At 44.2% G+C, this 19,010-nt stretch overlaps 1 protein-coding gene across 8 annotated transcripts in view; it reads right to left on the reverse strand.

Moving 5' to 3' along the window:
* The window catches only part of LOC115471837 (dimethylaniline monooxygenase [N-oxide-forming] 5-like), a 92,236-nt gene that overhangs the window by 44,103 nt on the left and 29,123 nt on the right, over window positions 1–19,010 (reverse strand). For 5 of the 8 annotated variants that reach the window (XM_030205697.1, XM_030205693.1, XM_030205700.1 and 2 more), the window contains exon 2: window positions 4,451–4,624. In XM_030205697.1, the coding sequence (XP_030061557.1) occupies window positions 4,451–4,591 (141 nt within the window). In that variant the 5' untranslated portion in view covers window positions 4,592–4,624. Of the gene's footprint in view, window positions 1–4,450; window positions 4,625–9,625; window positions 9,769–9,794; window positions 9,823–19,010 lie in introns of those variants that run through there. The other 3 variants (XM_030205698.1, XM_030205695.1, XM_030205696.1) reach the window with 3 other exon arrangements.

Consider the following 19,010-nt stretch of genomic DNA (forward strand, 5'->3'; position numbering starts at 1 on the left):
TCCATAGGATCCCCAGGGCCAACAGCGACAGCCAGTGTCCTGGGCATGTGCTGAAAAGTTGTGTGTTAAGCACTTTTCAACACACACGCCAAGCAACTTCCTCCCTTTAACACTCCAAAAATTCCTTCATGCTCAACACTATGACCACGCTTAAATTTGCATTTCATTAGCATTCAGCGGAAATGAATAGCTCCCTTTTTGGGCGGATTTCTCTGGCGCTCTTGTGAGCTGGGCATAAGAGAATTCTGGAAAATGGAAAGGCTTTGATCACCTGGGACATTCCAATCAATAAAAAACTGGATGCAAGAAAGCCAAAGTGGTAAAAGAGAAAAACATCAGAATGGCATTGATCATAGAGGCGTCAGTCTCAAGCAATTACTCTGTGAATTATGTGAAGAGCGAGAGAGAGAAGATCCGTAAGTCCCAAGTAATGCAGTCTGAGACCAAGAAAACATGACAGAAAGAAGCAGAAATAAATAGTTCCCATTGTTTTGGATGTCACAGGCTTGATAAAAAGGAATTTTCAAGCACACCTTGATAGGTTGCCTATACAGATTATATTTTATGAACTCCCAAAGGAAACTTTCTTTGGCACAATGGAAATACTGCGGCAAGCATTTGCAGTAAATTTGAGAGACTGAGATCATATGCCATATACCTTGGTTTAGGAATGAGGTTCATTACTGTCATTGTATGCACAACATTAATCTACTTGGAAACACTGCCCCTGAGAGAGACTACTTAAAATAGACCTCAGGTCTCTAGAGACTTTTACAGCATCAATTCCAGGGCATTTTTTTTTTTCAGGAGTACCCAATAGTACTGGCAATTTTTCCTTTGCTTGCTAAAATTGACCTATGGTGTTCAAGTATTAAAGAAAGAACCAGGGCTGACGTTAGGGGGTGGCAAAAAGGACAAACTGCCCTAGGCCCCCTACTACAAGGGGCTCACAAGCCTCTCTCATGCTGAAGGAGGCATAGGCTGAAGGCTAGCTTTAAGACCCACTTCCCCAGTTTGTGCCCTGAGCCCCTGAATATCTAACACCAGCCCTGGAAAGAACCCAGGCTCTGCACACCCGAAACACACATACAGAGTGCCCCCCCCCCCCCCCCCCAGGATATGCAGTGTCTTCAGTCAATCACGGCAGGTCCACAGGACAATGCATATATTGCAGCAGGCACACACCCTACACAACATACAGTATGGGAGACAAAAATTACAGAGGGTGAGATGCCCAGATAACAAAAGGTAGAAACACTGCAGTTCCCTGTGACCCAGAGCAAGTAATTTAACCCTCCATTGCCCCAGGTACAAAAACTTAGATTGTGAGCCCATTAGGGACAGAGAAAGTACCTGCATATGTTAACAGCACAGAGAGAGTTAAAAGCACAAAGGAAAGTCCAAAACAAGTCAGAAGAAGCACTAGGAGCCTTGAAAATCGGGACAAGTCCAGTAATTCCACAACATGGATCAATATGGAGCTACAATACATCAATCCTATACATCAAAGACCTGACACGGACCATGTTTTGGCACACAGCGCTTGCCTCAGGGGTCATTCAATATCTGTCGTATAATGCAAGGAAATCCAGCTGCAGAGCTGAATACACAAATAAATGGGACTTTGTCCCAGCACAGCTAAAGCCAAGCATAGCATGTACTCCACTGGACAAAGCCCTGTTTGTGTATCAAGCTCTGCTGCTGGGCTTCCTTGCATTAGACAAAAGATAATGAATGACCCCTGAGGCAGGTGCTGTGCACCGAAACACGGCCTGTGTACGATGTACAAGATTGATGTATTGTAGCTCCATATTGTGTAATTGAAGGACTTGTCCCAATTTTGAAGGCTTTTAGTGCCTCTTCTGATTTATAATGTATGTCAACCGCTTTGGTTGTAACAAAGAAAGGCGGTATATCAAATCCACGACCCTTTACCCCAGTGCTTCTCAAACAAGTATTCATTATGGATATCCTGAAAACCTGATGGGATTAGGTGTGCCTCAAGAACTGGGTTGAGAAGCACTACTTTACCCTAACATCTGTAGTATTGATTTAGTGATTTGAATATACCAGATGTGGGAATCTGAATGTGTAGAATTTCTGATTCTTTGCTTTTTGCAGACTATAGGTGGAAATGCATTTATGTTTTATGGCTTATTTGAGAAGAGGCATTTTCGATAAAATGGCTACATACAATTTTAGACGTCTTGGTAAAAACATCCCAAAATCAAGTGATGAACAGAGACTTTCAATCCTGAAAAAGGTCTCTTTTTGGTTCAAAAATCACCTTTTTTATGCTCAGTGTGTTTTTCTTTTGGGACCATTTCGGAAAAAAAAATCCAAAAGAAAAACCTACTGTACACCACTACAATAGCCCTCAAGCTTGCAGGGCTCACATGTTCCATCAAAAGTGTACCAGTTAAGAGTGGGATATGGGCCTGGGTCCCCTTCTCTACAGTCCATTGCACCGATAACTAGGCTACTCCTGGAGTCTGCTTGCTGCTCTAACAAGAACAGTCATCATATCTGAAGCTGTTATAGAGCTTGGTATGTATTGTCACATCTTAGGGGTGGGTGGGGAAGGGGTGAAAGGGGTCTGTGACTACTGGGAGAGTAAGGGAGATGATGCCTTAATCCCTCCAGTGGTCATTTAAGGCATCTTCTGGTTACTTATTCATAATTGAAACAGGTCTAGCCAAAAACATCTTAATTTTGGCCCTAGACATTTTCATTTTGCTCCATTATTGCAAAAAAGGGTCTCTCTTTTTTGGTGCTGCCCAGGTCCCTCCCAAAACACACCCCCAACATGCCCCCTTGAAATCTGGATGAACTGTGGAGAAAACTGGAGTGCCGAAAATTGCAACTTGGACGTTTTTAAGAGAAAAACATCCATCTGCCACCTTAGGACATTTGTTTTCAATTTTATTTTGAAAACGAGTCTCTTAATGTACCACCCTTAATACCAAGTACATCAGAGAAGTGTACAATTAAAATTTGTGTTGTATTGCATTCAAAGTCCAGCTTTCATCCGAGAATTTCTGTTTTTAATGTTTGGTCATTTATTCTGTATTTGGTTGAGGCACTTGGTCATAGTTGCAGAACAAAGGTAAGGTGTTTTGCCAGCATAAAATGTCTGTGTAGAGATTTATTGGAAGGCAATATATTCATCTCATAATTATTTAGTCTATAGTGCCATCTAGTGACTGAATAGATGCTTACTGAAGTGAGAAATAATTTTTTTTAAACTTTCAACTTTGAAACTACTACTTTAGTGGCCCTTTTACTAAAATGCACTAGAATCTGGGCTTATTGTGTGGCAACACAGGATTTTAACATGTGCTAAGCCCAGAATGAATGCAGCACTTTTGGGGGATTTTTAAAATATATTTTCTTGAGGTCATATGCTAATGTCATTAGCGAGCAGAACCTGCATAGTGTTAATATGGGAGCACTTTCTGCATCCTATTTAGAAGGTGCTAACCCTGGTTCTATAAAGATCGCCAAAAATTATGCACATAAATTTAGGCGTGTTCCCAATTTGCGAGCACAAAGTAATTGAACATGCCACTTAGTGCCAATAATTGGCTTTTTGACAAGCAATTATTGGAACTAATTAGCTTGAATTGGGACTAATGTGCATAAAGTTAGGTGCATGGTCCCAAAAGGGGGGTGTGGAAAGGGGAGGGCCATGGGTGTTTTGGAACAGAATGGGGGCGTGGCTTTGAGTTAAGGACATAATTACAGAATAATAGTGCTCCACACAAATTTAGAATTGGACATTGGCCCCACATTTTCATTGGTACAAATGACCGTGCCTAAATTTACATGCAACTCTCTACTTGCGCGTGTATTCTGTAAACCAGACCAAACTTTAGGGACTTATAGAATACTGTTTACGCGGATATGTTTTGGCACCGATTTTTTTTAGGCACCATACATATATAGAAGCTAGACCTAAGTGCACCTGCATTAACTCTGTGTAGTCAGTTAGCAAGCAGTATGTATAACATGCTAGCTGGTTAATAATTTCATGCCCACTCTCTGCATGCCCCCTCCCAAAAATATGTTTTTAAAAAATTCAGTTACAAGTGGCCCAGGTATTGGATAACAGGGTCTAAATTAGCTGCAGGTGGTTAACACTAAAACACTGACTGCAGCTGGCTAATTCTTCTTTTGGTGAATGCTGAAGTGGTTTAACTCACTGATGAATACTGTATTGGGAACACCCCAACTCCACTCCTCCTCTCACACACCCATGCAGTTACACGCAGAGGGGTTGGAAAGAATTCCATTTGCCGTGCTCTGCATGCTTTCCCGACTTGTTTGAAAATTATATTCTGTTGAAATATAATTTAAAAAAGGGAAAAATATTGGCAGAATTAATTTTCCCAATTCTAGCCTGAGTGTTAGTGATCCCATAGAAAATATACTTGCAGGGTATTTCCCTTACATTAAACCTCCATAGGCCTCCAATATCATCGGTTCTCTCAAAGCAGGTGGGTTCAAGTCCCTCATCCAAGCAGCATTTAATGGCAGTCAATCCACTTGATCCACCTCCAATCACTGCAATCTTCTTTGCCATGGTCTTCATTGCCAAGGTTGGTGATGTTCAGATTTTTTTGTTCTGTATAGAAAAGACAAATTTCATAAAATGATATGTTATAGTTTATTAGGACTTACTAGACCGTCCTAGATACCAAGACAGAGCAGAGCGGTGTACAGGCTAACACATAAAAACTAAGTAGGAAAATGATAGGAAAGAGCGACATTCATTCCAGAAGAGAAAGGGAACACAACAATAGAGAAGACAGGGGATGGGGTATAGAATTAAAAACAGTAAGCTCTATGAACTCAAGCTGGTACTTCTTGTCATAATGTCTCTCCAAAGGCTTGTCTAAAAAGCCAGGTCTTTAGGTTAGATTTGAAATCTTTGAGAGAGAGTTCACTATGGAGGGAGAGGGAAAAATTATTCCACACGTAGGGAAGAGGAAAAGCAAGCACAGTGCCTGGTGGAATCAAGATGAGCGAATCTGGGGCCTGGAAGAACTAGACTGTGATCATTCAGTAAGCAAAGGACCCTAGAAGGTGTGTAGGGAATGATGAGCCTAGAGAGATAGTCGGAGGTCCTATCCTGAAAGCCTTAAAGGTATCACATCGCTAGTTTATATATGATCCAGTATTCTACAGGTAGCCAATGGTGACTTTGAGTAATGGAGTTGTGTGATCTAAGTAACAGGCACGACAGAGAAATCTAATAGCTGTATTTTGGAGTGTTTGTAATTTCTTAAGTGTAGTGCACCGCAGACTGACATAGATGATATTGCAATAATCTAATCGAGATGTAAAGAATGAAAGAATAAGAGCACGAAATTGATCATGGTTGAAAAGATGGCAGATGGTCCTTAACAAAACTCAGTTTTTTGCTTTCTGTCAGATAAGTGCAAAATATGAGGAAGAAAGGAAAGAAAAGAATCAAGAATCACCCCAAGGTAATAGAAATGAGGGACTTGAGTAAAGTGATCCAAAGAGCTTAATAAACAAGGAAAGGGGTTGGTAAGAACTCGAAAACCAACAGTGTTCAATACAAGTTGATGATCAAAAAGTGACTTTGCAACTGTGTCTAAACAAGTCTGCAGAGGAGAAAGCGAGGGACAGAGTGGATCATGGGACAGATAGTAAGGATATCGTTGGCATAGAAATAGGCCGAGATTATGAAAGACTGTATGAGTGCTGCTAATGGACTTAAATACAAATTAAATAAAAGTAGGGACAAAATGGAACCCTGAGGGACACCACAGTGAAGCTGTCTTTCCTGGGAGGCTGAAGTAATGACCCGACATGATTGGTTAGACAGAAAAGAGGCAAACCAGGAAAGAACTACACCAGAAATCCCTAATGAGGGCAGACGGGAGATCAGGAGAGAGTGGTTAACAAGATTGAAAGATAGAGAAAGATCTAGGGAGACTGCAAGGACAATATGCACTTTTCTTTTAGGAAATTATCCAAACCTTTTTTTAAACCCCACTAAGCTAACTGGCAACAAATTCCAGAATTTAATTAAGCATTGAGTGAAGAAATATTTTCTCCAATGTATTTTAAATTTACTACTTAATAGCTGCATTGCATGCCCACTTCACTAGTCCTAGTATTTTTGGAAACAGTAAACAAGCGATACACGCCAACCCATTCCACTTATTTTATAGACCTCTATCATATTTCCCTTCAGCCATCAGTTCTCCAGGTTAAAAAGCCCTAGCCACTTTAGCCTTTCCTCATAGGGAAATTGTTCCATCCCCTTTATCATTTCCATCATCCTTCTCTGTACCTTTTCTAATTCCATTATATCTTTTTTGAGATGCGGCGACCAGAGTTGCATACAGTATTCAAGGTGCAGTCGCACCATGAAGCCATACAAAGGCATTATAACATTCTCATTTTTGTTTTCCATTCCTTTCCTAATAATACCTAACATTCTATTTGCTTTGTTAGATGCTGCTACACACTGAGCAGAGGGTTTCAATATATCATCAGCGATGACAACTAGTTCCTTTTCCTGGACGGTGACTCCCAACATGGAACCTTGCATCACATAACTATAGTTTGGGTTCCTCTTTCCCACATGCATCACTTTGCACTTGCTCACATTAAATGTCATCTGCTATTTGGATGCCCATTATGTTAAGGTCCTCTTGCAGTTTTTCACAATCCTCTTGTAGAGAGGGTGGTGAAGACATTTAAAGAAAAATCAAGTAGAGGTCTTTGGATGGGTTCAGTGACTTTACAAGCTTATTAGAAACGTTAGATTTTCTCACCTTTCTTAACCTAGAATTGTTTTCTCGGTGGAGTACCCTACATTTGTCTTTATCGTTAAGTGATTTGGAAGTCTCTCTGCATGCCAGAGTTGATGCCTGAGTTAATGAAGGTCAGCGGAGAACCATGGTTGGTCACATGATGGTTTAGCCTGGCCAAATATTTGGGGGGCAACCGTATCCAAACCATGCTCTAAGGCAGAGTGCCAGTTCTCAACTAGGAGATTAAGAGAGTCCAAGGCAAAGGGAGTAGAGGGTATGAAAAGGGAGGGCAATAAGGATTCTATTTCAGTATGGGAGAGAGCTCTGACCCATCGTCCAGGAGTCACTGGGGGAGGATGAGGAGGGCAGGGCCTAGTAAGGTTACAGTGAATAAGAAAGTGATCAGACTAAGAAAGAGTGTGTGAAGAGAGTGAATGTAGAAAGGGTGGGAAATCTTTTAGGGTAAGGAGAATATCCAGGGTATGGCCAGCAACATGGGCAGGGAAAGAGACTCAGAGATGGAAAGATACGTCTGCTGGTAGATCTAGAAAAAGGTTAGATTTACTATATTGCGGATCAACAACATGCGCATTAAAGTCTCCTAGGATAAGTAGGTTGGGAAAATGAACAGCAGCTTTAGTCATTGCCTATATGTAAGATTCCCACTTTTCTGTAGGGAGAGAGGGAGGACAGTAAAACAAGAGAACATATAAGGGGTGGACCTGCCCTACCTTAACCAGTAAAAGCTCAGGATAAGTGAAGAGAGAAGAAATTTTGGATACTTGAAGATCAGTGGAGAAGATAATGGCTACCCCACCTCCAACCTTTGAGAAACGGGAGACTGAAAGAGCATCAAAATTAGGGGAAAGACTTCCTATAGGGAAAAATGGCTGCCACTTGTGTCCTATTTTGCTTCGGTACAAAGATAAGCACTGAGGTTGATGTATTTTGTGGCCTATGCATGCTCCATGTCTGGATTTGTATCCTCCAGCACCCCCTCCTTTTTTTTTTTTATTTCTCCACCTCCTCTTTCTTCCCCCTTTTTCTTAATGTGTTTCTAGTTGTGGATAGTTGTTTCTTGAATGTGAGCTCCAGTTTTGCCATGTTTGTAACTGTTGCTTGTTGAACTGTGGTGAGCTCTTGCTTCTATTGTATTATGTTGAAATCCAATAAAAGATATTAAACTAAAAAAAAAAAAATTAGGGGAAAGACAGGCATAAGGAAGAGACTCTGCCTGGCTTGATCCAGGTCTCAGTGAGGCAAAGCAAAGAGCAGCTCTGGTTCATGATTAGGTCTTGGATCAGAAAAGACTTGTTTCTAAGTGATCTACAGTTCAGGAGTCCAAGTGAAAAATTGATAGGCTTGTTAACAAAGGTGCTGAGGGGGTAAAACTAGAGATGGGAGAGGAAAGACCAGGGGAGAGAACCAAAAGGGGGAGGTTGGTTACCCCACAGTACAGGGATGGGTAAACTTGTGGTGAAGGGAGAGGGAGCCGAGGCAGTGATAGCATTATAACACCAAGACAGGAGGAGTAAATTTATCAGGGTGATGGGTCACAAGGAAGGCATAATGGCAGATAGATAAGCATACAGGATTTACACCAGCAGAGAGAGGAAGGAAATATAGTGGCACATGCCATTCCAGCAATAGAGTGAGAGCAAGCGAGAACTTAATATAGTGAGTGTGACAAAACAGTGAGTTTTAAGCCTCTAAACTGTATTATTTCTTGAAGTGCAGACCCTCTAAGTGGCTACGTGGTAGCCACAGGCGGGTGGCTAGGTGTTTCAAGAGAGTGATGCTACTATTTCCGGGCTCACACAATCTTACGGGAGAGCAAAAGCACTGAGTCCAGAGACAGAAACCAGCTGAGGCACAGATTCCTAAAAGAGAGAGTAATCGCACCTAAGCATGCATCCAAACAGTACAGATTCAAAGCAGTGGTCTTGTTTCATGCAAAGTCATGTCTGGTGCCTGAGTAGTACAAAACCTTCTGACATGGGAAAAGGGAGAAAGAAAGTATGATGTAAATCAGCATTATATATTCCTGTCAGCACTGAATTCGAGTTAAAGCTTCTATTCTCGGGTGTTTATGAATTTTCTAGCTAATTGGTCTTTGAGGGTACAAAATCAAGGTTTATCAGTGGAACAGTGTCCTTGAGCTATCAAAGCACACAGGTGTCTCTGCTGCACATGGTTTATAAAAGCAGCCTATGGATCTATATGCCTTATAATATTACCCAGAAGAAAGCAGACACACACTTTTACATCTGGAACGAATAGCCACATATGTGCATGTATTATATATATATTGTAATGATCCTGATCACCATTACAACATGGCCACTGCCAGAGCACCCCCTCTGGTCACAGGGACAGGAACTTCCCTTCAGCTTTGGATATTTCCAGCACCTTTATGTGCCTTTCCTTATGAATCAAACACTGAGCACTGTCTTTGACTATACTAGTTCTTTATCAAGTAAAATATTCTGTTACATACAGTGATAGCTTATGAGTGCTTCTAAAAACTCTCATCCAGGTCTACAACAGATCACAATTCCAGGCCTGGTTTTCCATCTCACACAGCTCCAACTTTATAGCTGTGGGAATTTTCCTATTATGTGGCCCTACCCTGCAACTATCAGACTCCCCATATGAAGAAACATGGGATCAAATTAAAATTTAAGCAATATGAGTTTGTTATTAATCTTAATTAGTTACAAGCCAGCTATATTATAAAGTTCATGTCTCAATACTACACAAATACATTTAGTTCTTCTCCTTCCTCCCTTTTCCTCATAAACAGGACAAACATGCACCACAAGTATGGGACTCACCCTTAGTCCTGGAGCTAATCCAAGTTTTCACCTTCCTTCAACTCAGAGCTGCAAACTTTTCCCAGTTAGGGCTGAGCCTGTCCTACCCTGGACACTGGGTTGGTTCTTTTTAGCCTCAGGGAACTCCCCTCCCATATACAAGGCACTGACTATCTCCTTCAGTACTTACATTACCCACACCTGTCTCCTGGGTGATGGCTCCGGTTACTGAGAAAATACCAAGAACAGATCTCCTTCCCCAGAGCTTCCCTAAAGCCCCACCCTTACCTGCCTGTATCCTGGCAGAGGATTTTTGTTACAGGGACGCTTTCACCCTATTTCTTGTGGTTTCCATTTCCACCCCTTTGCCTTGGCCAGTTTTACTCCAATTCTCTTCACAGTTAAAGGCTACTGCATTAGAGTCTTATTGCCTAGAAACTCTCTTCCTTACCATTGGAGTTCTTCTTTCCTAGAGTGTGTCTCTGTATCCTCTGAAGTCTAAAACCTGTCCCCTCTTTTTAAATTCCTCAGTCTTCAGGGCTGATGTGTTAATTAGACTAGCTGGACTAATGATGACTCATCACCTTTCCATGGTTTGCCTTATTCCAGCCCCCCTGACCCCAGACTCCCCCCCCCCCCCCAATAGTTTATAGTTTATTTACACTTACTACACAAGGGTAGATAGAGGAAAAGGGGGAAGGTGAGAGAGACAGTATTTAGAGCAAGAACCTGGGGAGAGGGGAGGATTTTAACTTGATTTGTATCTGCCATTTTCAGGGCACAGACCATAGAAGTCTTGCCCAGCACTAGCCCCGCCTCCCAAACACCAGCCCCGCTTCTTCTCTGCTTCTGGGATAGCTTACACCTATATCATATGAAAGTAATCATTATGCTTCTGTGCACCTGGTTTTTATGCATATATACCCCTGTGCAATTTTTATAAAAGCCTACCAGAGCGTTTAAAATGTTGTTCTATGCGCTTAAGTTCCCTATAAAATTATCACCAAAGGGTCTTGTCCAAAGGGCAAATATAGCGTTACCATATTTGTGGAGACAAAAAATGAGGACACAAAAAATAAAATGCCGCCTTGCCCACCCCGCCCCACCACACAGTCACCTTGATCCCCCAAGAAAGTCATATTCTATATGCAGTGAAAATACTGGTAAAGGTAAAAGAAATGCATTTTCTTCCATAGTCTAAATGCAAAATTAGAAAAGATGTGCATCCATGAGCAGCATGTTCCCCTTTCTCTCCATCCCCTTCTATCCATGTGCTGCAATCCCCCTTTTCCCTTCCCTCCCCTCCATGTACAGCATGTCCCCCTTTCCTCTCTCTTCCCTCCCATCCACGAGCAGCCTGCTCCGTTTTCTCCCTCCCACCCACATGCATCTTGCCTCCTTCTCTCCCTCCTATCCATGAGCAGCTTTTCCCCTCCCCTTTTGGGCCTACTTTGCAGCCCTGGTGGTCTAGTGGCATCTTTGGGGCAGGAAAGAACTCCACTCTTCCCTGCCTGCTGCTGCTGACGTCCTTGCTGCCGCTGCTTCTTGAAAATGGGTGCTGAGACTTCAAGCGGTGGCTTCTCAAGACTTCTGTGATGTCTCACGAGGCCTCCGCTTGAAGTCTCAGCAGCCATTTTCAAGAAGCGGCAGTAGCTGAGAGGTCAGCGGCAGAGGGCAGGAAAGAGTGAAGTTCTTTCCTGCCCTGAAGAGGCCACTAGACTACCAGAGCGCGCTATGGTAGGCTCACGGGAGAGGGGAGGGGGAGAAGGTCAGACCATTCATCCATCCGTCAACCCACCACCAACACTTATTTAGAGTATATTTTTCACAAAGATCATATGTCCTGATATAACTCCTGTTTAAAGGGTCTTGGCATAGCCACATTCTTTTCACCAATCATCATTAGGCCTTTGTAAAGTTTCTAGAAGTACAGTCTGTTACCCACATTTGTCCATTCAGTGGCATTATTTATTTATTCTGATTTATATTCCAGATATTGTGAAATTATAGGTTGCTCAGAAAAACAAAATATAAGAAATAACACCTTCAGACATTAACCCACGAAGTCTATAAACAGAGTTAAAAACTGTGTACGCAATAACGACCCAATTATTGCTGATCATTTGGCTCTAACAATTAATGGTGCTAATTGGCTTCAATTTGGATTTACGTGCATGGATCCATGCATAAACTTTATATGCAGCTCCAAAAAGGGAGCGCAGCTATGGGAGGGTTGTGGGTGGACAGGGGGATTCCCACAATTTATGCTTGCTATTACAGAATTAGGGGGATCGACGCCTGATTTAGGCGCATGGATTTACACCAGGGATGAGTTGCTGTAAATGCACACGCCTAAAGGTAGTTGTGGTTCCTGGTCATAAACACTATTTTATACACGGTGCCTAACTTTCAGCGCTGTTTATAAAATAGCTCTAAGTGCGCTTTTTTTGGCGCTGATTTGTCAGCATCATTTATAGAATTTAGTCCTACAAGATCTGTTAGGATTTGTGTATACTGGAGCCTTCCAGTTTCTGTAGACCCATGAAGATTATTCTTACACAATCAAAGCGATTCTCAAATCTGCATTCTCCAGAAGTTAAGGAAACTACTGCTTTCTCACACTTCATAAACAATCAAACGAAAGAGTTGCTAGCATATTTACAAATGATGGAAAGGCTAATACGATGAGCAAAATGGAAAGAACTAGAAGATCCACTATGGGGCTCATTTTCAAAGCACTTAGACTTACAAAGTTCTATAGGTTACTATAGGGCTAATTTTCAAAGCACGTAGACTTACAAAGTTCCATAGGTTACTATGAGGGGCATTATCGAAAGGGACGTCCAAGTTGTGATTTGGACGTCCCTGGGAGAAGGACGTCCATCTTCCGATTTATGTCAGACTTAGTCATATTGAAAATGACCCTCCACATAATACAAGTGATTCATGTGTAATTAGTGAAGCACCTAAAAAAGCCACTGCTTGCAGGGACAGTATATTGCCTCAGGTCAGACCTGAAAACAACTTATGCGATCAAGAATTAGGTACTAACCACATGTGTTTTTAAATAACATGCCAGGAAACCAATACATTTTGAGTGTAAAAGTCAATATTAATCCATATATTTATAAGAGGGTTCAGGGGCATTTTGGGAGTGATGTTTAAATGTATCCACACAGAGGGCCCTGTTTACTAAGGTGTGTTAGTGTTTTTAATGCACCTACAATTAGCGTTCATGCTAACTGTGTAGGCGCCTATAGGGATATTGTAGGCGGGTACACAGTTAACGCGCGTACATGGTTAATGCATGTTGAAAATGTTAACATACCTATAACTTGGCTTAGTAAACAGGGCCAAGAGAGAGTAATTCTATTGGCCTATTTTGTACAGCAAAAGGGCTTTTGTGAAATTGCAGAACCGTATTCCGCAAAGTTCTTTTATATAATCTGCATGAAGGTACTCCTAGGGAAGTGGCTTGGATTGAGCAGAGGCGGAATCACATTGTACATATGCATTTTATAAAATACGCAAGTACATGTGCACATATGTAAATATGTACACAGATAACTATTTGCACATTATTGGTTCTGGGTGCTACTACTCTTGTAATGATCATATCTGTAGGGCTCTTATATGTACAGAGCACTGTACACATACAGGTAAGTGTCAGACCCGTGAGTCCTTGTGCTGAGTAGAACCCTGATGTTTCCTGGAGAAGGGCCGAACCCAGGTCCTGCCTCAGTGGTCAGACAAACCTGAGGCTTCACTTGCGATCACCGCTGTTCCCCGGAGGTTGAGCCCCCAAGTGCGGGTGGCCAACAGGACTTAGATAACAAGCACTGGAAGTAGTCAGGGGAAGCACTGGGTCAATAGGCAGGCAGCAGGCACAGTGGGTAGATGGGATACATGCTGGGTCAATAGACAGGCAGCAGGCACAGAGAGTAGACGGGATACTGCTGGGTTGGATAGGCAGGCAGCAGGCACAAAGAATAGTCAAGATACAGACAGAGGCCAGCAATGAGGAAACAAGTAGACAGAGAGCAACTAGCGCAAACAATCACCTACTGGAGTAGAAGTCGAAGCATGGAACCCAAGAAAGGATCAGCAGATAGTGCTGGCATCTGACGATAGCAGGAGCCCAGCGGGGGAAGGGAGAGCAGCCATAGGAAGAAAACAGGAGGCGGGAAAAAGCAGGAGCCAATGGGAACGAGCCAATGACTGGCAGCACGTTGCACTGATCAAGGTGGCGCTGCAACGGAGTCCTGCGTCGCTCGAGGATGCCGCTGAGGTAGGAGACGTGACAGTAAGAAACAATTCTTGCTCCACAGAGCTTACAATCTATTCAAGACAAACAGGACAAATGTGAGACAAGGAAGTTTCATTTATTATGGGAAATAATTAAAACAACATGGGAATAAGCAGAAGAATAAGAGGTTAAGATTTAAAAGCAGCCTCAAAAAGGTGGCTTTGAGTATGGATTTGAATAGGACTAGAGAGGGAGAATGACAATATTGGCTCAGAGCACCCTTGATTGCCCTTGCAGAGGTATTATTTATTTATTTTGATTTATTGTTCTGTCCTCCGATAGCCTTGCACTAGTTTATAGTGTGACCCTAAAATGTGTTTAATGCTTTTACTGTTATTCTCACTTCTAAGGATTTTTACTGCTGCAGTCCTCACTGCAAAGAGATATATGAGCAATGCTTTGTGTGTAATGTAGTCTCACATGTAATGCAGTCACCCCTGTCTGTCTGTATAAGGACCGTTACTATTGGTCTATTCTGCTACAAAGATCTCTTCTCTTTCTCATTGAAGCTTGGCTCCTTTGTCTACCTGCTATCATTTCCTGGTCATTCTTACTATCTCTGTCCTGAGAGGTCAACCAGATATGACCTGTCCCTCCAATCGAAGGCTGCCCTCTGGGACCACCCCTGCTACCTGATGGCAGGCTCTGTCCCTATTGATCCCTTTACCTCCTCCTCCCTGGGCCTGTGTGAACCCCTTCTTGGCCTCTCCTTCTCCATGAGGCATTCTCCATCTTGCTTCAGACAGCACTTGTCCTGCTAAACCCCTTGTAATGCACTTTTTTTTTAACCTTGTAATATCTCTCTAATAAGATATTGCACATTCCAGCCACCCAGCTCTGAACTACTGGCATCTAACTATTTTCTCACCTCTGCAATAAGCTGCCTTTCTTCAGATTTGTATCTCCAATCACTCTCAGAATTACAGAGTCTCTGTTGCCTTGGGGCGACAGTTCTGAACATCTGACTGTGAGTAAACTATCTATATTTATTCAATAAAGGAAAGTTCAGAAAATAAAGAGGCTTCAGGTGTGTGCTGGTGTGCCAAGTGTCACGATTTCAAAAAGCAGGAACTAGGTTTGTGAGCTCTTGGGCCACTGCCGAGGAGCGGCAGTGGCAGGCAAAACCCCCACACAGGGATAAGGCAGAACTCTGACAGGGCCAGCTAGACTTCACCTGCACTTGACCACCGTTCCTCAGGACTTGAGCCCCTGGGTGCAGGTGGCCGGCAGGACTTGCCGGACAGGGCTGGAAATGGATACCAGCAGGATACACTCAGGGACTAGAGCACACAGGGAAGAATACTAGACTAGGACTCTCAGACAGGCAAGGGACAGAACTGAAAGCTGCAAGCAGCCACTGAAACAGGGAAAAACACTGATAGATAAGAGACAGAACTGAAAGCTGCCAGGCAGCCACTGAACAAGCACCAACAAACCAGGGCCTTGGGCGATGCAAAGGCAAAGCAGAGAGTTTCCAAATGGCTAATAAGCCCAGCAGCAGCTGAGATTGAGCTACAGCAATCACCAGGCAGCTATGGGTGCTGGAACGGGAAACAGCGCACAGACAGTCCAATGCAGCCACCAGGTCTGGCCACCAGAGGGCAAGAGGAACACAAACCAAAACACAGGCAGAAAGCATACTGAAGCACAGAGAGGCTTAACACACACAGGTGCAGTATAGTGGAGTAATCAGAGCCATGCTGGAAGCAGCCAGCACACAGAGACAGAGACAGAAATAAGGTAAGCCTGAGAGGGGTCACGACCACAGACGTGACAGTACCTCCCCCTCAAGGCTCCCGTGTACCCACGGGAGCACTCAGATTTTCATGGGTAACAATGGTGAAACCTGCGGAGGAGCTTCAAAACATGACCAGGGGTAGCTGGGCTGGAGCTTGAACTCGACTGGGACTGAGCAACTTGGCTGGAACTGAAAATTGACTTGGACTCAGCATCTGGGCTGGAACTGGAACTTGGCTTAGGCTCAGCATCTAGGCTGGAACTGGAACTTGGCCTGGACTCAGCAGCTTGGCCGGAACTGGAACTCGGCTTGAACTCAGCAGCTTGGCTGGAGCTGAAACTCGGCTTGGACTCAGCAGCTTGGCTGGAACTGGAACTCAGAGTGGGCTCAGCATCATCTTGGCTGGGAGTCAAACTCGGCAAAGGCTCGGCTAGGAGTGCTACTTGAACAGGAATCGAAGGCTCAGTTAGAAGCGCCATTCGAACTGGACTCAGAGGCTTGACTGGAAGCGTCACTCGGACTGGAATCAGAGGCTCGGTTCAAAGTGCGACTCGGCCTGGACTCTGAGGCTTGAGTGGGAGCGCCACTTAACCTGGGATTTGAGGCTCGGTTCGAAGCGCCACCCGGACTGGAATTGGAGGCTCGGTTAGAAGCGTCACTCGGACTGGCTTCCGAGGCTTGAGTGGATGCGCCACTTGAACTGGGATTGAAGGCTTGGTTAGAAGCGTCGCTCGGACAGGACTCAGAGCTGGGCTGGACCTGGAACTTAGCATGGACTCAGCGGCTTGGCTGGAACTGGAACTCGGCTTGGACTCCGGTACCATTCAGCTGAGAGCGTCCCTCAGGATGGACTGATGGAATGCCTGGACCTCAGGCTTCGCAACACGCTCTCTCTCAACGGCAGCTTCCAGAGTATCCAGCAGGGCTGGGTCGGAGACAAGTAGGTGACGGTATTCCCAGATCGGGGTCCTAGGATCAATGGCAGAAACTGGGTTCACCATGCGCCCAAGCCGCCGGACATGCTTCCTCTCCACTGAAGCTTCATGCAGCTTCCTCACGCGTAGCAGTGGCGTAGCCACAGGTGGGCTTGGATGGGCCAGGGCCCATCCATTTATGGCTCAGGCCCACCCAACAGTAGCACATCTTTAGTGGCAACTGGTGGGAATCCCAAGCTCCGCCAGCTGAAGATTTTCCCCTGATGGTAACGAAAATGCTACTCTCCATGACACCTGCGCATGCTCAAATTTCAGTGCATGCCTGCTGCCAAGGTGAAATGAAGCGTTTTCCCACCAGCTGAGAATTGTTTTTTTTTGGGGGGGCGGGGGGGAGAACTCTTGGTGCCCACCCAATTCTTGCCTAGGCCCACCCAAAATCTGTTGTCTGGCTACGCCCCTGGCGCGTAGATCAGATAAAAGTTCTCTACGATATTCCTCCAGTGTCATGAAAAGATCAAAAACAACCATAAGGCCAGAACCGAACTTCACAAGGGAAACAGGAGCAGAAGTTCTAGGCTGCAGGCCCAGCAGGTCAGGTGATCTTGCTGAGCTCATTTCCTTTGCATTCTGTCACGTTTTCAAAAAGCAGGAAATAGGTTTGTGAGCCCTTGGGCCACTGCTGAGGAGCAGCAGTGGCAGGCAAAACCCCCCACACAGGGATAAGGCAGAACTCTGACAGGGCCAGCTAGACTTCACCTGCACTTGACCACCGTTCCTCAGGAGTTGAGCCCCTGGGTGCAGGTGGCCGGCAGGACTTGCCGGACAGGGCCAGAACTGGATACCAGCAGGATACACTCAGGGACTAGAGCACACAGGGAGGCTAGGCAGAATACTAGACTAGGCCTCTCAGACAGACAAGGGACAGAACTGAAAGCTGCAAGCAGCCACTGAAGCAGGGAACAAACACTGGTAGACAAGAGACAGAACTGAAAGCTGCCAGGCAGCCACTGAACAAGAAACACAGACAACCTAGAACTAGACAAAGACATACAAACAAGAAACAAGACTGGGAAACAAGCAATAAAGTACAAGAAGCTACACAAAGACTAAACTAGAATCAGGCAAGAATACAGACTATAAACTGGACTAGGCAGAAGTGCAGCAAGCACCAACAAACCAGGGCCTTAGGTGATGCAAAAGCAAAGCAGAGAGTTTCCAAATGGCTAATAAGCCCAGCAGCAGCTGAGATTCACTGCAGCAATCACCAGGCAGCTACGAGTGCTGTGCAGGCTCAAACAAGACAAGCTGGCAGGCCGGAAGATCCGGACTGGACTGGGCTGAAGTCTGGAACGGGAAACAGCACACAGACAGTCCAATGCAGCCACCAGGTCTGGCCACCAGAGGGCAAGAGGAACACAAACCAAAACACAGTCAGAAAGCACAATATACTCCTCCTACAATTTGACATGTCAAGCGCCTTCGACATGGTTGACCATGGAATCCTACTACACATACTTGAATACTTTGGCATAGGAGGAAATGTCCTGAACTGGTTCAAGGGGTTCCTAACCCTGCGTTCGTATCAAGTCACATCAAATTCAACCACGTCCAAGGCATGGACACCTGAATGTGGAGTCCCACAAGGATCACCTCTCTCACCAACTATATTCAACCTAATGATGATCCCTTTAGCAAAACTCCTATCAAACCATAACCTCAACCCATATATATACGCCGATGATGTGACAATATACATCCCATTCAAACAAGACACCAAAGAAATCTCCAACGAAATCAATCAAAGTCTACACATCATGAACACATGGGCAGATGCATTCCGCCTGAAATTAAACGCAGAAAAAACCCAATGCCTGATACTCACCTCCCAATACAACACAAATGAATTCAACGCGATAAACACACCAAACCTAAACCTCCCAATCTCAGAAACACTAAAAATCCTTGGAGTCACTATCGACCGCCACCTAACACTCGAAACCCACGCAAACAACATAACCAAGAAGATGTTCTACTGCATGTGGAAATTGAAAAGGATAAGACCATTCTTCCCAAGATTCGTCTTCCGCAACCTAGTGCAATCCCTCGTCCTCAGCCATCTGGATTACTGCAACTCACTATACGCAGGCTGCAAAGAGCAAATACTGAGGAAACTTCAAACAGCCCAGAACACAGCAGCCAGGCTCATCTTCGGAAAACCAAGATAAGAAAGGGCAAAACCACTTCGAGAGAAATTACATTGGCTTCCACTTAAGGAACGCGTTACTTTTAAAGTCTGCACATTAGTCCATAAGATCATTTACGGCGAAGCCCCAGCGTACATGTCTGACTTAATAGACCTACCACCCAGAAACGCTAAAAGATCATCCTGAACACACCTCAACCTCCACTTCCCCACTTGCAAGGGCC

This window comes from Microcaecilia unicolor, chromosome 6, assembly GCF_901765095.1.
Source record: "Microcaecilia unicolor chromosome 6, aMicUni1.1, whole genome shotgun sequence".
NCBI lineage: Eukaryota > Metazoa > Chordata > Amphibia > Gymnophiona > Siphonopidae > Microcaecilia > Microcaecilia unicolor.